Source organism: Carcharodon carcharias, chromosome 12 (genome assembly GCF_017639515.1).
Source record: "Carcharodon carcharias isolate sCarCar2 chromosome 12, sCarCar2.pri, whole genome shotgun sequence".
Classification (NCBI taxonomy): domain Eukaryota; kingdom Metazoa; phylum Chordata; class Chondrichthyes; order Lamniformes; family Lamnidae; genus Carcharodon; species Carcharodon carcharias.
The window spans coordinates 49,577,648-49,595,085 of NC_054478.1; the positions used below are offsets into that span (position 1 = coordinate 49,577,648).

At 45.2% G+C, this 17,438-nt stretch overlaps 1 protein-coding gene across 4 annotated transcripts in view; it reads left to right on the top strand.

Moving 5' to 3' along the window:
- The window catches only part of LOC121285305 (transmembrane protein 163-like), a 218,702-nt gene that overhangs the window by 120,062 nt on the left and 81,202 nt on the right, over window positions 1-17,438 (top strand). For all 4 annotated transcript variants that reach the window (XM_041201743.1, XM_041201742.1, XM_041201744.1 and 1 more), the window contains exon 5: window positions 2,173-2,264. In XM_041201743.1, coding sequence (XP_041057677.1) covers window positions 2,173-2,264 — 92 coding nt within the window. The remainder of the gene's footprint in view (window positions 1-2,172; window positions 2,265-17,438) is intronic.

Below are 17,438 nucleotides of genomic sequence, written 5' to 3' on the forward strand. Positions count from 1 at the left end.
CGCGAATAGCAGCAATCATGGGTGGAAGTTAACGTTGTTCAAAGCAGCCATCTCTTTTAAGGTGCTGCAGGTATCAGTTCCCTGCAGGACCAACGATTAACCATTTTTTTTTATCACAAGCGCAAGCAGGACTACAGAGAATCACCAGCGCCCTCTGAATTTAGGCAAATGCCTGGGAAAATTGGTTGGTGGCCATCAGAGTTGGTCGTGTGGGCACAAAGCTGATCAGCATATCTATCTTTATGTGATACATGACAATAACAGTGGAGAAGTTCAGCTTTTGGTCATTAACAAAGACATGGATCTTCAAAGTAAAGAAAATGTATAATTTTTGTATGTTTTACAAGAGTGACTGAATATTTGCATTCGTATATGAGAACACAAGTATTAATTTGTCATGAGCTGAGAAATATGAAGTGCAAATTATAATTATAATTAACATATAGTAATGTATTATAACAGTCTACTGAAGCCACTATGGAAAAAAAATGCTCCCTGGATAGTTAACTGAGCAATCTGAAGGACTGGATTTCAGAAGTCAGGGTAAAATAATCTGAAAATGGACTGATTTTTTTTTTGACAGATGTTCTTATTTTGATTTATATTTATAAAATAGTGGATTCCATTTTTTCCACTGACTGAGAATTTGGCAGATCAGTTAGTTATTATTTCAAAGGATTTTAGAAGGGCTGATAGCAAAGTGTAGTGCAGATTTTAGGAATTCTGGGATCAAACTCCAAAATTTCCCCTTCGTCATTTGGCATGCAGATATACAATGACAATGCCCCAGATTTTTACATCAGCAGTGAAGCAGTAGCACTCATTGTAGACCTTGAAGAAAGCCATATACAAAGATCTAGCGAACTCTGTGGTGTTAATTTCCCCTCTCCCAACACTAATTTGAATCTCACACAATTCAAGAAGTTTACCAGCTGTCTAGCAAAAGTGATATCATCAAGGAGGATAAGCAATCAATCACATTGAAGAATTCTCACAGACAGAAAACTAGGAAGTAAGGTACATTGATTACCCTTTACTTTTTAGATAAATTTTACGGAGATTGAAATAAAGATTAGGACACATACATTAGAAACTGAAATATCATAAACAAGCTTATAGAAAATATTATATTAAAAGACTACAGATTTTTTATCATAACGGAAAAAATTATATTACATCATTAAAAACCCAATTGCACCTCATTCCTCCTCCTCTTTCGGATACCATGATGGCATTGGTGACCATGAACATCCATTGGATTGGTCTATGATTACATTTGGTGAAGTTCTGCGGTGGTTTGCCATTGTCTTCTGCAGTATGGCTGATCAGGAAACTCTCTCGCTCTTACCACCTTCCATCAGCTATATTGGAAGGATTATAGGCTGACAATCAACCTGTTACAGACACACCTTCTGTGGCCATCAAGTCCTGAAGTGGGACTTGAACCCAGAGCTTCTGGCCCAGAGATAGGGATGCTACCACTGTGCCACAAGATGCCCTTCTGCACCACACTAACAGGATGTAGCTTTTTCTGGGGGTTTTAACTGATATTAATGTCAAAGGAGAAGTTCTCTTTAGTTCAGTGATTGCTGTCCATGGTGACTTCAACAGCACCCCCTGTGGAGGAGTAGGGAATCACTGACAACAATTCCTGGATCTCCGTGTTGCACTGCACATGTGCGGACCCCAGAGATTGTTGTTAGTTTTACAGGATAATGATGGCAACGCTAACAGTTATGCCGTCATTACAAACACAAAATCCAGGCCAATGTTCTAAGTAGATAATATACATAAAATGAATTATGGTCATTTTGAATTACAGGAAGCAGTATGTTTTACTGACAGTTTAACATTTTGCAGCAGGAACCTCTTAACCACAAATACGATTACTTATATCTGTCATATAAAGATATATGAACAATATATAATCACATTTAGAATTTCAGGCATTTGTATGTGTGTCAGATTAACTCGGCAAGCACTAAGAGCTCCTGCTGCAAAATGATAAATTACCATCAGAAATGCTGTTTCCTATAATTCAGGTCAACCATGATATTAGGTTTCCAGAGATAACTACAGTCATTGAATCATGATGTATGGATAAATAAAATTTATGATGCATATTGATGTTACATGATTCCCATCTTAAAAGGACATTTCTGACTTTTCTAGTTTGATGCCACGTTGGATGTATTATCTTCTGCAATAGTGCTGTGGCGTTACAGCAATGCAGCCGCTGTGCACTCTGCCCATCGAGAGAATATGTAAGTCTACCTGCATCTTATCTATGTTAATGATTTGGGTCATTAAAAGGGGTACAAATTCTGTTCTGATTCTGCTTAAACATATCCTGAGCTATAAATTTTATTTTTACAGATTGTACCATGAGGAAGGAAATAGACGTAATATTCAAATAGGAAATAAGTATAAATTGAGTTAAAATGCACTCCAAATAACATGAGCTTGGTAATTTGCCAAATGAGCTTGAGGTCCAGGCAATGCAAAAACACATTATATTTATTGGTTTGATGTAGAATGCATGATTGTTGATGGGTCTGACCTGGAAAGCAGACCTTTTTCATAGGATGCGCAAAGCCAAAGCCAGCAAATTACTTTAAAACCACTGTAGCGAAATTTAAGATTTGCATTGCATTTTAAAATGATTATAAAGGGGGTACAGTTTGATCATCTTTCCAAATGTTATTCACCTTCTCTAGTGTATGGGGCCTATTCACTATCTATAGTTTAAATCAATCATTGGGTTTTGGGGCTGTCTTAGGATTTTGTGAGACCCCAGCAAGAGCAACTTTTGGGTGCTATCGTTGAAGTGATGGCGTTGTCATGAAATTTTTTTGTAGCTAGTACAAGAGGCTGCTCTATTTACAAAAAAAAATAAAATGGTGCAGCAATCTGTCCTCACAGTGATCTTATTTTTGATCCCTTTGGTCTTTTCCTGCTCTCAGAGCCTTTAAAGATGAGATTGAATTTGGGTAAATAGTAGGACTCCTAGGGCAGAATTGCCCCAGATTTGCACCAAGTGTGGTGGCAGGCAGGAAAAAGGATGCTTTAGCAGCAGGCCGCATTGGCCGCTTTTCGTGCCGTATTGTCCCATTCTTGACGTATCCCGCATTCCCGGGAAACACGCCGGGTCACTGGCGGGGCGGGCTCTGAATCATCTGCCCCGCAGTTACCTCAGGCCTTCAGTAATCCGGGCGCCATATCTAAAGGGCACCCCTGCTCAGCGCTAGCACTCTTCACGGGAAAGGAAGCTGTTGGAACTGATGGCTGCCAAACTTAGTAAAAATGCTGCCCCAAATTTAGCGATGACTCTCTCAATGCTGTGGAGCCTCGCAACAATGTCCTCTATCTCAGCTTTGGGTGAAGACCAGCAAACAAAGTCACCAGTTCAGCATGGGAAGTGGTGGCAGCAATGGTCAGCACCAATGCCCTGAAAAAGAGGACAGTCACCCAGTGTCAAAAGAGGATGAATGATCTCTTCCGCCCTGCCAGGGTGAGTCACTGTTCTCATCGCTCTCAACGCACAAACTCACAAACCCATCACACATCCATGGGGATCTCACTCGCTGCCAGTTCAAAGGACATCACCATTCACTCTCTTACACACACCGTCATCTGCCTTGCAGATTGTGTTCTCATTCCATTCATGGCACCACTCACCACCTGCACATGCCAGGCATCCTTCTCATCTGGCCTGCCAGGCATCCTGCTCACACTTTTTCCATCTGTTTTCATGCAGGAGAAGCTAGCTTACAACAGCAGGGAGAGGTCCCAGACTGGGGGTGAAGTGGTGCACATTAGACCCTCACTCACTTTGAGTAGTGTGCCACAGCATTGATTGGTGAGGATGTGGACCGTGCCTGTGGTGACGGTGAGGTCAGTGGCGAACACCCACGCAAAGATATTGCACAATTTCATCCCTCTCTAAGTGCCCTCTCTCCTGCTTTTGACTTTGCTGTCATGCACTAATTATCTCTACTTTGGTTCACAGGGAGCTCTGTCATGCGACCGACACCCTCAGCCAACCAGTCCCTCAGTTCCATCCATTTCCTCACCTCTAGCCAAGAGGACACCTAATCTATTGAAGAGCTGAAAGTAAGCAGCCTGGAAGACCCATCACAGCGCTTACCCACACCCTCCACCAGCGCAGAGACACAAACCTTGGTGGGACCATGGTCACCGCATGGACACTGCCTGCAGCAGCAGGAGACAGGTTCAGTCGAGCTCCCTGGCACTCAGAAGACTGCTGGGGAAGAGGCATCTGTGAGGTCCAAGTCAGATGACGAGCTTCTGGATTTGGACTTCAGACTCATCATACAGAGTTAGCAGAAGGCAGGGGAACATCGCACAGAGCTGTTGGAAGCGCTTAACAGAGTGGCACATGAGTCAGAAGGGTGCGTCTGCCTGCTCTCTGATGAAGTGGTGCCCACATGTGCACGTATGGAGGTCTCCATGGGAAGGATGGCAGATGCCATGGAGACCCTGGTCCAGCAGAATACGAAGAATTGCAATAGCCATGGGTGATTTCCTCCAGTGGCAAAGTGAGAGGGAAACGGGGCACCTCAAAGTCCCTCCAGGCGCTTCTTCCCCTCAAGGAGTCAAGCCGGGGCCATTGGACACCTGAAAGGAGGAGGAGAGGCAGCTGGATACCCCTGGATCCTCCACTCAGGAATCTCAGAGACTGTCCTCTCCCTCTCAGTCCCCTTTCCCTGTGACCCCTCAACCTCACCCTCTGTCACTGCAGAGGAAGCAACTAGCCCACAGGAGGACAACCAAAGCAAGCCGGGGCTCTCAAGGCCTCGGGTCTCCAGAGGATGCATGCTGAATCATCAGAGGCAATAGGACCAACCATAGCACAGGCTGTCTCCATCCTGCTGTGGATGTCAGGGCAGCACTTAGAAGAAGTGTTAGGCCTAGGAAAGTTAAGATTTCTGATCACAAGTGGCTGCATGGGTGAACATATTTTGTCACTTTATAATCTAAAAATATATTCACTTTCATTGAATAATGTGTAATGGTGTCTTTCAGATTAATTTACAGGCTTTGCGAGTCCCCCCACTACATCCCTGCCCCTCCTCCGACTAGCAGTTCAGCTGCATGCAGCCGCAGCATGAGTGATTCTGGAGGGAGAGATGTGTGTGTGGCAGGGCCTTTCGGAGCCTTGTCTAAGGACTGTTCCAGACATGTGGAGCCTTCCTCCATCACACTCTTCTCACTGTCCTGAGCATTTTCAGTGCCACCTGCTGGGGTTCTCTTTCAGTTGTCTATCTGTGCTGACCTGCATTTCTTCCCACCCGCTGATACCACTCCCAAGCTGCACCTGTTCCCGTCCAACACAAGGCTCCGCTCACATTTGATTTCGACAATGATGGTAGTCATGAAGTTTCATCTCAGCCCTCCCCAAACTTTCCCTTCCCCCAATCACTCATATCCTGTCCCTTATCACTGATGACCGCCTCCCCCACCGGGCATCACTTTCTACTCCACACCGTCACCTACCAATCAGTACCCTTTTATTTCCAGGATGTCCAGATGAACATGTATGTTCCCTACCCCACTGAAAATCCCACCCTCATCCACATAGACCTCCCCAACTTCCACTTCCTACCCCCAGTGTCCATGTCTGCCTCTGAGTACCCATCAACCATTCTTGCCATCCCATCTACCACTACCATCACACCCTCAGCCTTCCACCCATCTGGATCACTCTGCCCCCTCTCATGCTCACCATTCCCTCCTACCATGTCCACCCTCAGGCTGCTCCCCACAACATTCATTAACTGCACAAGACCCCTCCCTTACACTTTCACCTGAACAACCCTCTTCCTTACTCCCTCCTCTACCCTTACTCACTCCTCCACCTTTACTCCCTCCTCCATCCTTACTCTTCCCTCCTCTGGACTCCTTCCACCCCCTGGACTCCTTCCCCCTTCCTAACTCCTTCTTCCCCCGGACACCTTTCCCCCTCCAAACTTCTTACCCCCTCAGAAGTCCTTACCCCACCGAAGTCCTTCCCCTCCTCCAAAGTCCTTCTCCACCGAACTCCTTCAAATGCCTTCCCTTCCACCTTCCAACCCCCCACCCCCGCTTACACCTACCTTCCCAGTTGCCGGATTCTCCCCCCGCTATATCCTCCCCCACCCCATACTCCCTTGCCCAAAACATAACCCCCAAACACCTTTGTTTCTGCCCTCCCAACCTTAACCTCTCCTGACGCCTTCGCTCCCTGCAACCCAACCTCATCCACCCCCCCGATACCTTTGCTCACCCGCCCCCAACCTCACACCTCCTGGCCCACCTTCCTCTCCTAGTCAAACCTAGGTCTTCATCTCCCACTTACAGCCGGACCTCCTTCTCCCCCCATTCCCCCCCCCACCATTTTGCCGATCAGCTGTCGCAACCCATGGCCAAGACCACGATGCCCCACAGCAGACCCCAGACATCAGCAGAGACCTCCTGCCTTCCATGAGCTGCTTCGTGGCAGAGCCACGTCCATGAAAATTCACCCAGCATGTGATGAACGTATTCCTCCAGGGTCTGGTAGCTGTAGTGTTCCAGCACCTTCTGTTCCTCGGATATCTGCGATGTGAGCAAAGCCCTAACGGTAGGTCCTGACTTCTGTAATTCAGACTTGCCCAGATGTGTTCTGGGCCGGCGTGTTTTCCCACCGACGTGGGAGGTAAATTTAGAGTGGTGGAATGATTCCAGTGAGCAGGCAAGATGAGGGGATGCCAATACATTGAAATTAGGCTCCCGATGTTGGACGGTGGGAAAGGCAGCCTGCTGTTGATGGAGTGGACGATCGCAAACTGGTTTCACGATGGTGTAAAACCAAATTTTGGCCTTCTTGCCATATTGTGCAGTCGCACCCGCCGTGACGCCTAACACCAATGGGGATGGAAAATTCCAACTCTAGTCTTCATTTCATTGGGAACCAGCAGCTAAATGATGAGCTGATGGTATGACACAAAGTATCAAAGAGGACCACCAAATTATTCCAGATTTATAAAGTGAACGTTAATCAGATCATACTGAGCATGCTGATGATTATCTCAGATGCCACAACACACAATAACTTATACGACGTGAAACTCAGATCAGTAACGTCTGTTCTTTGGGCGCTACAAATGCCAATTCAGGTCTTAAATGGATTTTGAGACGCATGCATGACTACCCCATGGTGCATGAAATGCTATTGACATTTAGTTGAGGAGACTAAGGATGGTCTAGAAGGCTCAGCTGTTTTTGCCACGTCTCGACTTGGGCAGCAACTGTCTCGACTGGTTGGTTAACAGGTGACAGCAAGAGCACTGGCAGACTGGCAGTAGTGGGAGGATGAATGCTGTCATCCTGAAAGAGGTCAGAAGTTTTGTGCTCCAAGAGGCACTGCCTCTCACCCCAGGGCAGCACAGCAGTAATGCTAGTAATCTGGTGGAGGGTAGATTGCTGTTCAAAGGAAAACTTTCATCTGTAGCCATGATAGCTGAACTTGTAACACTTTAGTCTGATTTTCCACTGCAGCACTCGGACTTCTGCTGGAAGCTGCTTGTGCTGGAATAGAAGCTGAGACATCAGCCAACTGATGCTGCATCATGGTCAGGTCTGCAACTGTTCTCATGGAGTTGGCCACCACTTCATTGCTGGAATGGATGGTCCCCGGCCTCTCTGCTATGTCCTGTGCCAAGTTGACGCTGGACTGCTCCATGTTCCTTGACATTGACAGCAGGGCTTTCTGGCAGACTTCCCCAAGCACCAAACATTTTGTTGTGCATATGCATCAAACTTCTTTACACGGTCCTGAGGAGGTGCTCATGTGAGTCCTCTGCAGCAGAACTCATGTATAACCTTGCTCCCTGATAAGCTGTTCCCTGCCATGTCCTTGTCCCTACCCTGACTATAGAACACTTGTTCCCTGTGTCTCATATCTGCAGATCCCACCTCTATTCTTTCCTTTCGGTTACATGTAGTATCAGTATCTAAGCTGGTGGCTGTGAATATGAAAACAAGTGTTGGTGCTGTGTCTTCATTATCGCTATCCTCTTGCTGTTCCATCACTTCCTAACCAGGTCCTACTTCTTGGGCATCTGAAAGGAGAAATGCACAAACATAAAGTTGTGGTGTGGATTCAGGAGGGGGAGTAAAAGGTACATGCTTATGGCACCCAGAAGTTTTTAATGCAGAAGAGAGCCTGGGATGAGGAGAACAAGCATTAGTTATGAGGATACCATCAATGCTGAGCACAGGCTCAGAAATGGGAATCCCAGTAATAGCCAGCACTGTCTCCTCCATGGAGGTAAGGCCATACAAAAGCACCTGTCCCCCTCTGGTTATCTCCAGCTGCCTCTCATTGTGTGCCTCTTTGTGCTGCAAGAGTGAGGAAAATGTGTCAGTGAGTTTTATACAATCTGTTTGGCTGATCTGGCTGTCTTGGTTATAAGTTGCAAGATATAGATGTGAGGCCTGTAGCAGTGGTAAATGTGCCAGGTATGCATCCTGATTGATGGAGATTGTTGGTTGGTGAGTGATGGGACTGTGGTAAATTGAGCAGTGTGTGAAGCTGGTAATGCAATTGGTAGGATATGGCATTCGAAGATACAACCACCCACCTTGACCGCTCGTCTGACGTCATTGAACTTCTTGCAGCGCTGCATCCGGGCCCTCAGGGCTTCACTCCTGATATTTTCCTCCACAGCCTCTGAGCCTGTGTCTGCAGGGCCTTGTGGCCCCCCTTCGGATACAGCACATCTGTCTTTCTTTGCAAATCCTAAACCTGGCCTTTCAGAGCAGTGTTTGAAATTCTTCTAGCCTGTCCTTTTCCATGCTGTGCTATTCCTCTGTCTTTCCCAGGTCACAATAATTGTGGAATGACTTTCAGCACCTGCTCTAGCCACAATGCACCTCCCCTTTAAGAGTTGCAAGCTGACTTTATGTAGTGCAGGTTAACTTGAAGTGGTGTTAGCCTCGCGATTTTGGGGCTGAAGCTTGCAGTCACTCAAGGGCATGTTCAGTGCTCACTGTACCCTGTGATCATGTTAATCAGCAGGCAGCACAAAGTTGGAGTGTTGGCTGCATCACACTGAACAAGTGTGAGATAATAGCACAATTCAATTCCTGCACATGTTTTTGGGCACTAGTGAATTTGACCCCCAGTGTTTGTGGAACTTATTTGAAGATTTCCTTTTTTTGGGGGGAACCTGTAAAAATTGAATATATTTTTAACCCTCTGAGCCCCTTGATTAAAGTTTTATAGTTCAACACCAGTGAATTTAAAGCCAGTGTGATATTAATTATATGCTACAGTACAGTATCTGATAATTCAGTAGGTGGCGTGCTAGTCATCCTTGTGCAATTGGAGCCAATTGTATATTTTACACTGGTTGAAGAGATCTAATCGTAGTTTATTACTTTGAACATGCACCACAGTCATTATTACTGAGACTGGACCAAATGCATATAGAAGCAAGAATCATTAGCAATCAAAACTAAAGGCATTAAAACAAATGAATGATTTACTTAGTGGGCAGGGTTTTCCCCTCGGGTGAGCGTGGCAGACAGGCTTAGGGACAGCCACAAGACCGACCGTCGCCCGTGACTGGACCCTGACCGCGATTTCAAGGTGGTTGGCCAATTAACGGTCAGCCAGTGTGAAACGCCCGCTAAGAGCCTCAGCGCTGCCAGGTTGGGGGTGGGAGGAGCGCGAGCATGGAAGTGTGCATGTGCGTGGGGGAGCACACACTGAAAGCTTCCTGAAGGCGCAGATCTGCCCCAGGGAGCTGAAGAATTTTAAAAACAAAAATAAACTCTTTACAAATGATATAAACAAATCTCCACATGTGACTCAATCACATGAAGAGGGACATATAAAAGAGGATGTTAAAAAATTTTTACTGTCATTTTTAGTAACCGTTGGAAAGCTGATCCCCCTATGGATGAGGTTTTGTGAAAAATGCCTGCAAGTGGCTTCAAGGCCTTTGCGTCCACCCGCCAACTGAACAGTTGAGTGGGCAGCGAAATATGCAACTTAATTCATTGCTTATGGGCCTTAATAGTCATCTTAATTGTTGGCGGGTGCACTGCCACCTCTTGCGTGCGCCCACCGACTGGAGTGCACAATGACGCCTGGACGCTCAGCTGACATCATCGCGCACTGTTTCACTCCCGTTCAGGTCGGGCGTGCACCTGCCCGCGGGACGAAAAATTCTGCCCTTAGTGTTTCTAAAAAATTGAGTTCACTGTTTTATTTGCTAAAAATACCCAAGTCCATCAGAATAATTGATTTTCCATTTCGGCTCCCAGTTTCTGCCACTGATATCAGAGTTCAAATTTTGACCACTGAGAGTATTGCAGCACAATTTACAATGTGACCCAACTGTATAGGAAGGGACATTCGGTCTAGCCTGGTTAAGGTTAGTTCTTATATATAGTTTTGCTGCTTTATAGTCACAAAGACAGTTACTATTCAGTGAATTCACTAAATTGGATTGGGAGTCTTGGCTGCAGATCAAGCCTGTTTGCACAGAAAATTATGTGTTAGTGTTCCAATTGTTGATTAAAATTATTACTCTTCAACCTGTATATTAAAAATATCTGCCTTTGGTTATGATGATGAAGCACTTACTCCTTGATATATTGTACTCTAACACTGCAACTGAACTGCATTAAACACTGGCTCTGCTAACTATATTCATCTTTTTCCCCATTGCTACTCTTTTCACAAGATTCATACCTTAGTGTTATTCTACTTCAGAACGTCTCCAGTGGGAGAGGTTTCACTGCTAATTTTTCTCTGGCAACTCATTGCTCCAAGGCTGTAAAATTAAGGAGAAATCTCATGATCCTGCACTTCTGGTAGTGAAGCTGCACTCAAAAGGGGCAGAAACAAAGACAGAGTTACAACATTATTGCCCTGATTCCCTAACCTGCACTCCCTGTACCACTCACCTACTCATTGTGGGAATCATCACAATTACCTCTAGTCTGTAGGAATTAGGCAGTGTGGGAGGTATAACTGGGTGAAGTGCTGAGCAAACATAAGGATAAATATGATGTTGATGTTGATGGAAGAGCTACAGACATCATTGATTTGGATTTCATGGGACTTGTAAAATGAGCTGAAAAAAGGTGGAGGAATAGTTCTTTGAACAGAAGCTATGATAGATGAGGTTTAAATCAAACCATTCAGCACCACGGTGGCATTGACTCACAAGACGTTGTTCACTGAAAGAAACACTGCAACTAAATGTAAAAAGTAAAACTCAAGGGAAAACTAGCCTAGAATGAGTATTTCTTAAAGTTCACAGACACTTCTAGAACATGACAGCAGCTAATACAATGCTAGGGGCAGAATTTCAAAGGGAGGCAGTTTCATGTATGGACAGGTAGGTAAAACCCCAAAAGACTTTTTTAAAAACCAAAATGGTTTGGGAACTGATAGGAGCCCTCCACTTTCAGGTTCAAACTGGTTAGGTTTGAAGGCGAGCGGGGAAATCCCATGCAGCTGTTGAGTAGGTCATTAAAATATTCAAAAAGTCAATTAACTGATTTTTTAAATTCTTTGATGGGATGTGGGCATCATTGGCTAGGCCAGCATTTTTATTGCCTTTAACTGCCCTTGAGAAGGTGGTGGTGAGCTGCCTTGTTGAACTGCTGCAGTCATGTGGTGTAGGTACACCCACTGTTAGGAAAGGAGTTCCAGGATTTTGACCCAGTGACAATGAAGGAACAGTGCTATGTTTCCAAATCAGGTTAGTGTGTTGCTTGGAGGTGGTGATGCACCCATGCATCTGCTGCTCTTGTCTTCCTAGGTGGTAGATGTCATGGGTTTGGAAGATGCTCTCGAAGAAACCTTGCTAAGTTGCTGCAGTGCATTTTGTAGATGGTATACACTGTTGCCACTGTGTGTTAGTGGTGGGGGGAGCAGATGTTGGAGGTGTTGGATGGGGTGCCAGTCAAATGGGCTGCTTTGTCTTGGATGGTGTAGAGCTCCTTGGGTATTGTTGGAGCTGCAGTCATCCAGGCAGTTGGGGAGTATTCCATCACACTCCTGACTTGTGCCTTAGAGATGGTGGACAGGCTTTGGGGAGTCAGGAGGTGAGTTACTATCCACAGAAATCCCAGCCTCTGACCTGCTCTTTTAGCCACAGTATTTCTATGGCTGGTCCAGAACAGTTTCTGGTTAATGGTAATCCCCTGGATGTTGATGGTGGGGGTTTCAGTGATAGTAATGATATTGAATGCCAAGGGGAGATGGTTGGATTCTCTCTTGTTGGAGATGGTCACTGACTGGCACTTGTGTGGCACGAATGTCACTTGCCACTTATCAGCCCAAGTCTGGATATTGTCCAGGTCTTGCTGCATATGGGCACGGACTGCTTCAGTATCTGAAGAGTCACGAATGATGCTGAACCTTGTGCAATCATCAGCGAACATCCCCATTTCTGACCTTATGATGGAGGAAAGGTCATTGGTGAAACAGATGAAGATGGTTAGGCCTAGGACACTACCCTGAGGAACTCTTGCAGTGATGTCCTGGGACTGAGGTGATTGACCTCCAACAACCACAATCATCTTCCTTTGTGCTAGGTATGACTCCAATTTAACTCAGTGGCCATCCAGGTGTCTGCCACCGGAGGCCCTGCCACCCTTACCCTCCACCCCAACTCCATTCCCTTGGACTTCTCTGTCTCTCCCGGGAGTTTTAAGCTCTCTTTTGTAAGAAAAGCAGAGCATTGTGAGTGTGAGAAAGGGATTCTGTGGATAGGAGGGAAGAACAACATTTGAAGAGGGTGACTCTGAGGTATGGGTATGAGATGATATAAAGATGAGCGTGAATTTGAATATTGCCTGGAGAAAGAGGAATGAGTGGAGCTGCGAGGTGTGTTCGTCTGAAGAATGTTTTGCAGGGGATGTCTGAGTATGGGGCTTAGCACCTAAAAGTATTATAGTAGGCACCTTACCTGAGACCCTTGAATTTTTGGGGCACTGACTTCCTTCCTTGGTCACTGCCATCCATGCCTGTTTGTTTTCGGAAGCATGTGTAAAGATATGCAGATCACTTAAGCTGGCAGCATGGATAGATAAGGTGCTGTATAAAAAAGGCCAATGGAAAGCTTAGCTTTATATTTAGAGACACGGCTGAATTTTATACTGTAGAGATGGGGTTTCGGGGGAGTTGGTGGGTGGTAGCAAGGGGGAGCCATGTCAGGGCAGCACCTTGATGCATTCTTGTCTCACTGGGACTTTTTCAAGAGCAGCCTGAGAACTGGGTTGACTGTCTGTCCCTCCATGGAGGTGGGCAGCTAATTAGTGCAATCAATGGCCCACTTATGGACCATTTTACACCAGCTTCAGTAATGTACTGACACGGAATACTCTGCAACCCTCCCACTATGTGTGGAGGCTGCAGCTCAATTGAGATGGCCTCCAGCAAGCAGACCAGGGAGTCATCAAAGCTGGGAATATTCCATGCCCCAATGACAGGGCCATGGAGATGAAAGGCTGTGGCCCTGTCCTTGAATAGGCCTGTAGGCAGGCTCCCCCTCCAAACGATGGCCTTATTGGCTTTGGGTTTCTTTAGTTTTTTTACTTCTATGCAGGCAGCTGAGACGCCTCCATGTTAGATGCCCTCACGTTTGTCTGCCTGACTCGGTAGCACTCAACTCTCCCGGTGGGGCTGCTGGCTTGACATCACAGCGGGCCCTCTGCTTAATAGGTTGATCAACATGGAGACCATTTAGGCGGCCACTTCCTGGCAGGTTGCAAGAGTGCAAGGGTTGGCTCAGGGACCCCCAAATGGGTCTGATGTCCAGGTCCTGACACCCACTGGAAAATCCAGCCCAAAGAGCGAGATTTTAACTTAATCAAAACGCACCCACTTACAAAAAGTTAAAATCGGGCCCATAGAATGTCAAAGTCAAGGGAGTAATATTGAACTTGTAGAGACCTTAGGCTGCAGTTGAACTATAAGGTGTAATTTAATGTCCTCCCCCACTTAGAGTTTGGTGATGGGCAGCATTTAATCAGGTGGGTGAGTGGCAGGTGGGGTCCCCATCACTATCCTGCCTCCACCCTGGTTAAGTCCTTGGTGGGAAGGCCCATGGACTGCCTTCCTGTCTTGCTGCCAATGGTTACCCTTTAATGTCCACCTAAGGGCCACATCACTCCACCACTGGTATTAACCCAATGGTGGGCAGGGGGACTCATCATACAGGGCGTATGACAAGTAAACATGAACAGGGTTGCTTATGGGCTCACCAGGAGCTTCCTCATTCAAAGGCACTCAATCCTGCTGCTGACCCTAATCCCACGCGACACCAACCCTTGACCACCTCCCGCCATTCCTCAAATGAGGCCTAGGATCAAGCAACGATTCTGGGCCTCAGATGGGTGAAGTACCAGCAGCAGCTACTGCCTCTCTGGTGGTGTTGCTGTTCAACTGAGTGGCTGATTGGTTGGCAGCTCTCAGCCGGTGGGACTTCTGCCCGTAGGGTCCTTTACCCTGGGGAAGGCACACTGCTGACCAGTCAAATGTCTTAGTGGCACTTAATTCAGCAGGCCTTCTCTGAAAGAGGTGACACAGGGTTCCCATCGGTTCTCCAGTTGGCGGTTGAGATCCTCCCCATTATCTCCATTAAATGCAGCCCATTGTGTGCAGTTTAGGCCACCCCAAAATAGAATAGATATAAAAACATTGAAAATTGTGCAGTGCAGGGTCACTAGGATTTTACCAGGGCTAAGAGCTTTGAAGAGAAACTTGAGAAGTTTTTTTCTTTGGATCTGTGAAGGTTAAAATATGACTTGGTAGTGGTCTTCAAGGTTATGAAGATTTTGCCAAACTGAATAATGAATAGTGATAGATTGTTTCAGCCAGTCAGTGATGTAGGATTACATAGGATATATGGCACAGAAACAGGCCATTCAGCCCAACCAATCCATGCTGGTGTTTATACTGCACATGAGCCTCCTTCCATCTTTTCCCATCTAAAACCACCATCGTACCCCTCTATTCCCTTCTCCCTCATATGCTTGCCTAGCTTCCCCTTAAATACATCTATAGTATTCCCTTGAATCACTTCCTGTGGCGGGGAGTTCCACATTCTTACTGCTCTATGGGTACAGAAGTTTCTTCTGAATTCCTTAATGGATTTCTTGGTGATTATCTTATGTTGATCGCCTCTGCTTTTGCTCTTCCCCAGAAGTGGAAACATTCTGTCTGTATCCACTCTATTAAAACCTTTCATCATTTTAAAGGCCTCTATTAAAAGACTTCTAAGGGTCAGCCTTTAAGCTTTTTTCAAGAGAAAAGAGATCCAATCTGTCAATTCTTTCCTGATTTGTATATCCACACATTTCTGGTATTGTGCTTATAAATCTCTGCACCTTTCCAGTATCTTTATATCCTTTTTATAATGTGGCAGCCAGAGCTGCATGCAGTAATATGCAGTGATGAGAGGCCAAGTTTAAGATAACGACAGAAAGAGGTAAAGGGCAGTTTTGATTAAAGGGCTAAAAACTCATAGAAGTTCCCTAAGCTTGCACTGTAACTTCACCAGAAACCCTGAAGAAATAGCATAAATTGCTATTTCCATCATTTCTCCAAAGTTTCTCCTGCTGTCTTAAAATGATAGTGGGTGATTGGAAGATTACCTCCCCCACCCCCCCCCACAACCCCCACCAACAGGGTGGTTAAAATGTGGACTTATTTACCACAAGTCCTTGTTGAAACAGAATCGAGAAATCCACATGAAAGAGGATTAAGAGGATTTTCATAACAAGGGTACAAGTATAAAAAGGAGACAATATTTAATTAGGGATATAATGTGGAGCATGAAAACAGCAGCAACATCAGGCTGAGTGGCCTGTTTCTGTGCACTGTGACCAATGTTTGATCAAATTGATGTTTAAAAATAAAGATTTAGCTGCAATTTTCAAACAGCACAAATTCAAATTCAGAACTTGCAGGCAGGAGTGCATGTTTGCAGAAAGTTTGACAGATAGAATGGAATGAGACCATGGTGGGATTTGAAGACAAAAGATAAGGATTGTGAAGACTTTTCCTGTGGAAATTGAGAAGAATGGGATGCTGGCTGCATGAGACTTTGTGAGAATGTGATCATGGGGTGCAAAGCTTCTCTTCTCTCCTGGAGACATGGATTTTCATCTGCTGTATAGTCCCAGAGATAATAGCAACCCTCCCAGTACCTTGCCAAAGTGGCCATTGTTCATGTTTGAGCTAAGATGGTGAGTACTTGGCCGCTGTGGGCATTGCAACTGAATCCAGTCATCCTCAACTTACTGCACACACATACACTTTTGAAGTCAAAAAACCTGGTTCATTCTTCCCCATGCCCTTGCTTTCTGACCTAGTAATGTCACTACTGCCTCGATTAATTCAGTGCTGAAAGGGAACTGAACCTAGGACTTAAAATTACAAAGTGTGTAATTGGAGAAGCTTATAACTTGTTTCGCTACTATTAGTATAATTATAAATTGTAAGAAAAAGGACAAAGTTTGAGAGATGTTTTAAATTTTTGGTTGCTTGCATTATGAGGCCTAGATGAACATTAAACTTACTCAATTTCACGGGTTTACCACTGACTTTAATTAGCTGTCAGCATCTGATAAATGAGTCCACTGCCAGTGTTGATTAATGTTGTGGCATGGGAGTATTATGCCCATGCTGTTGCCTGAGCAATGACAGATAGGATAGGAAGATGAGCACCCACCATTCCATTTAAATCAAAATATCTGTTAGAATTTTTTTTTTGTTATTGGCGTGCAGAAGGTTTTATTCTAAAATTGAATACAGGAAAAGTCAAAATTCCATTATATCCAAAAAGAGCAGCCCTGGTATTGTAGTACTATGTGCAACATTACATTGCACTGTGGAGCAGCTGCAAGTTTCTATAAGCTGAGTTCTCAATCTTGGCAAAGACATGCAAGAAATATAGTCAAGCAAAAGCTTTCCCAATAGCAGTGAGGTTAAAATGGATGACAACCTAGTCTAGGGTCATTTATCTGCACTTCTTAGGGTTAAATGGGCAATGCTGTGAGGCAGAAAGACAGTGGGGAATTGACATCATCTAACCTTAAAGAAATCCTTTATTCATCAAGTTGAGTTTGCTACTGCTGTGGCACAACAACCTTCAACATAAAGGATTGGCATGCTAAGCAGAGAATTGAGATAAATGGGTCTTTTTCGGGCTGGCAAGCTGTTGCAAGAGGAGTTGCCACATGCCACAGGGATTAGTGCTGGGGCCTTAACTATTTACAATCTATATCAATGACTTGGATGAAGGGAACGAATGTATGGTAGCTAAATTTATCGATGACACCAAGAAAGATAGGAAATTAAGTTGTCAAGAGGAAGTAGGGAGTCTGCAAAGGGATATCGGCAGGTCAAGTGAGTATAATGTGGGAAA